A 3,734-nucleotide genomic window follows, 5' to 3' on the forward strand; every position below is an offset into this window, starting at 1 on the left:
AAGCTTCCGGACCACCGAAGCTACTTGGAACTTCGGGATTTCGGTAGAACTTAGCTAAATCTTGATTCATCTTTACTATGGAACAGAACTTATCTGAATGACTGTCTAATTTCAATCCCCTGCCATTTATGCTTAATTTTTAAAGTAAAATCGTAAACTGCTTCTGTTTTCAAACATGATATACAATATATAAGAACTTAATGTTATTTAAAAAAAAAAAATAAATAAAAAAAAATAAAAACTTAATATATTGAACAAAATTTGTGTAAATTTAAGTACTATTATTTGTATAATTAAAACAAACATAAGTATATACAAAACTATTTATTTAAGACTTGTATAAGTGTAATACAATATTGTTTCTTAACATTCATCATTATAAAATTCAAAAGTGTCTTCGGGGCACATGAAATTTCTCGCTTCTCTAACAGCTAAATCTAAACGTAGATTTTTAAAAAAATCAGTAGTTACATAGTATATAGGTTTCATTAACAAAAAGTTTTGATTTTCCCATAAATTGGAATAGAAACTCTCCGCAATTTCCATTTCCTCAAGCGAAAGTACATAAGAATTAAATGTCTCTTCACTATTAGCCCACAACTCCTCGGCCATCATTTTTGGTTCTTTTAAACCTTTTTCAACAAGAAGGTTACAAATTGACTTTTTCATTTCTGTTTTTAAATGTGCTTGGCCGAGGCTATTGTCTGAAGAAGGGGGTAATTCCTTTTCTATTGGACCTTCATGATAGTTTTTAAATGCATCTAAAAGATTCATGCATCGAAATACATGATCTAATACACTGGCTGCTATATCATTATAACATTTAATCATTTCATCCCACTGACCACGAGATATTGAAATTTCTTTAAAAAACACTTTTTTATCAAGTCCATATTCAATACGCTTAAAACAAAAGTCATTGAAATTCTCACTTGTAATTTGGATTTGATTTTCTGGCGGTAACAGTCCATGAGGTAATTCCTGCTTCGAGTCTGGAACCTTTTTTATTCCCATTATGTACTCAATCCACCATGGGCGTAAGGTGATTCCATTCTTAGTCGGATAGTAGAGTTTTCCATGTTTCTTGTACTGTCTAATATGAACCGTAGCACTGCCTTGAAAAGTAGTTGCAATCACAAAAAAATCATTTCCTATTGGAAATACTCCTTCTGGAATATGATCCTCAGAAAACTTTCCATTGCTCTAAAGAAAATACAATAAAATGCAATTAGTTTTACAAAATTAACATTAAAATATAGTCAACTACATGTATTAAAATGTACTGAATATTGTTACTTACATTTGAAACTTCAGTTCTTGACTTTTTGCTAATATTCTGTGTAGATATATTCTGGTTTAATTTTCGTTTTTCCATACTTAAATAAATTCAAACAGGATGGCTAAGTAAAATACTTTAAAATCTGAATTATAGAGAAACACAGTTATGTACATACACCAATCACTAACAGTCGCACAACTTTCAACTTAAACTAAATTCCTTATCAATCAGGTTCCGTTGCCAACAATATAAACAGAAGAAGTAAACAACCAATCATATAATCCATACCAATCATTTAACTAAAGTAAATACTGAAAGTGAAAAGAAGTGAAGAAATTTATCGTACGTCATACGTTTAACAAGTAATGACTGTTTTTATCAGATCCTGCAGGATATAACAAGATAATACCCGATCGGATAACATCATCTAGCAATGATTAGGTGTTGCCATTCAGTAAATAAAAATAAAAGCGTTGCCACAGCTAAGAAGTACAATAAATAAAAATCTCACTAGTTCAAACTATTTTAATTTGATATTTATGTGTTGCCATTTTAAAAACCTAGAAAAAAGAAACTAAGATTTTCTTCATAACCGTCTGCGAATTTACACGTCAAACTTTAACATGTGCATGGTCAATGCCGTTGCCACCCAGAGAAAATTATAATAGCATCAATACGGGTAGAAATAGTCATTTAATAACTGTCAATGATTAAGTGAAAAACATATCGATTAAACTAAAAGGTGATATCGTAATCGACCCCTTTTCATTCATACACGTGTTCAATATACAAAGGTTTAACTTATTTACACATATCTGACCAAGCAATCGTAGGTCAGTGGTTATGATATCCAACTACTGACCCACGAGTGCTTTTTTGATTGGCATGAGTTCGATCCTCAGTCTGAATTATAATTTAATAAATAATAAAACATAATTAAATATTAAAATAGATTTAAAATTATTTTTATTTCTAAAATTTCCACATAGATGGCGCCACCAGCATCAAACATCTATAATGTGCAAAAATTAGTAATTATTTTAATCACTAGATGGAGCCACGAGTATCTCCGCCTGCACCGCCTGTTTATTTTGAAAACCAAAACTAGAATGTGTTGCCATCTTTTAATACCAAATCTAAATTAATGAGTGTTGCCAACGCTAAGAAATAATAATGAAATCAAAACTAAAACTAAAATAAGAAATTCAAGCGGGCAGAAATAAGCAAGCGGGCAGAAATAAGAAATTATCTAGTGTTGCCACCGGAAGTCAACAATTTTGGAAACCGAAACCAAAACTAAAATCAGTGTTGCCACCGGAAGTTAATAATTTTGGAAACCGAAACCAAAACTAAAGCAGGAGGGAAACAACTCAACTCAACTCAGCAGCAGGAGGGAAACAACTCAACTCAACTCGACCGCCTGCGCCTGCACCGCCGTTTATCGTGGAAACGGCTTTTTTATTCTACTCACAGGTGACATTTTTTAACTTTTCTTCGCCATTTAGAATTAAATTTTTACTTATCACATTAAAGATCTTATACGCTTGACTTTTAGATATTCCGGCAATTATACTACTTCCTAAACATTTATGTAATGCACCGAGATATATGACGCTATTCTCAGCTTGTTCAAGAATTAAAATATTCAGTATCAAATGTAAATCCAAAAAGTTTTTACAAATTTGCTTACTGTAAAAATCTTATTGATAATAGCATGGTAATAGCAATTGATTATTATTCACTAGCCGCCTAAGGCGGCCAGCTGTCAGCCACTCTAAAGGTTTTCACAAATAAAGTTTTTTAAAACATAGCAGGAAATCTGAAGATTAGTGGACAATTAAAGTGGTCTTGTCCTGCAATTTTGTCTTCATATCCTTGGGCCCTAGCACTGCTAGTAGAGACACGATCCTCTTCCAATCTGATTTGACGTTTCTCTGATGTTTCTCGGACCCTAGCATTGCTAATTGAGACACTATCCTCTTCCAATCTTCTTTGACGTTCCTCAGGTGTTTCTAGGGCCCTAGCATTGCTAGTTGAGACACGATTCTCTTCTAATCTTCTTTGACGTTGCTCTGATACTTCTTGGGCTCTAGAATTGCTTGTCAAAATTCGGTCATGTTCCATCCGTCTTTCACGTTCCACAGACGTTTCTTGGGCCCTTCTTCTTTAAGAATCACGTAATATCTTTTTCTTTGACAAAATACGAAGTTTTTTGGAAGGCGGTTCTGCCATGTCAGTAATCGGGTTTTTAAGAAGTCAACGAATACTTTAGAACAACAATTACTATGAAAGCAAATCATAAAACTTCAATATTAAAATCTAAGTGCTTACCTGCAAACTGAAACTTTTCTGAAAATAACTAATTACATTTAATAAAAACTGTTAAAATAAAGAATAGAAAAACCAAAGAGATCCAAGGTAAGTGTGATCGTTCCTTCAAAAATAATTAATTCCT

General features: G+C 32.4%; 1 protein-coding gene across 1 annotated transcript; it reads right to left on the reverse strand.

Annotated features, from left to right (window-relative positions):
- Positions 1 to 312: 312 nt before the first annotated feature.
- LOC147806933 (uncharacterized) lies at positions 313 to 1,502 on the reverse strand. The gene is made up of 2 exons (XM_087167448.1): positions 1,301 to 1,502; positions 313 to 1,203 (listed from the first exon to the last, which is right to left on the reverse strand). The coding sequence occupies exons 1-2, from the start codon at positions 1,373 to 1,375 to the stop codon at positions 364 to 366; spliced, it is 915 nt and encodes a 304-aa protein (XP_087023574.1). The 5' UTR covers positions 1,376 to 1,502; the 3' UTR covers positions 313 to 363.
- Between the last annotated feature and the right edge of the window lie 2,232 nt (positions 1,503 to 3,734).

The sequence above is a fragment of the Parasteatoda tepidariorum genome, chromosome 7 (genome assembly GCF_982258835.1).
Source record: "Parasteatoda tepidariorum strain Cologne lab strain chromosome 7, Ptep-v5.0, whole genome shotgun sequence".
Taxonomy (NCBI): domain Eukaryota; kingdom Metazoa; phylum Arthropoda; class Arachnida; order Araneae; family Theridiidae; genus Parasteatoda; species Parasteatoda tepidariorum.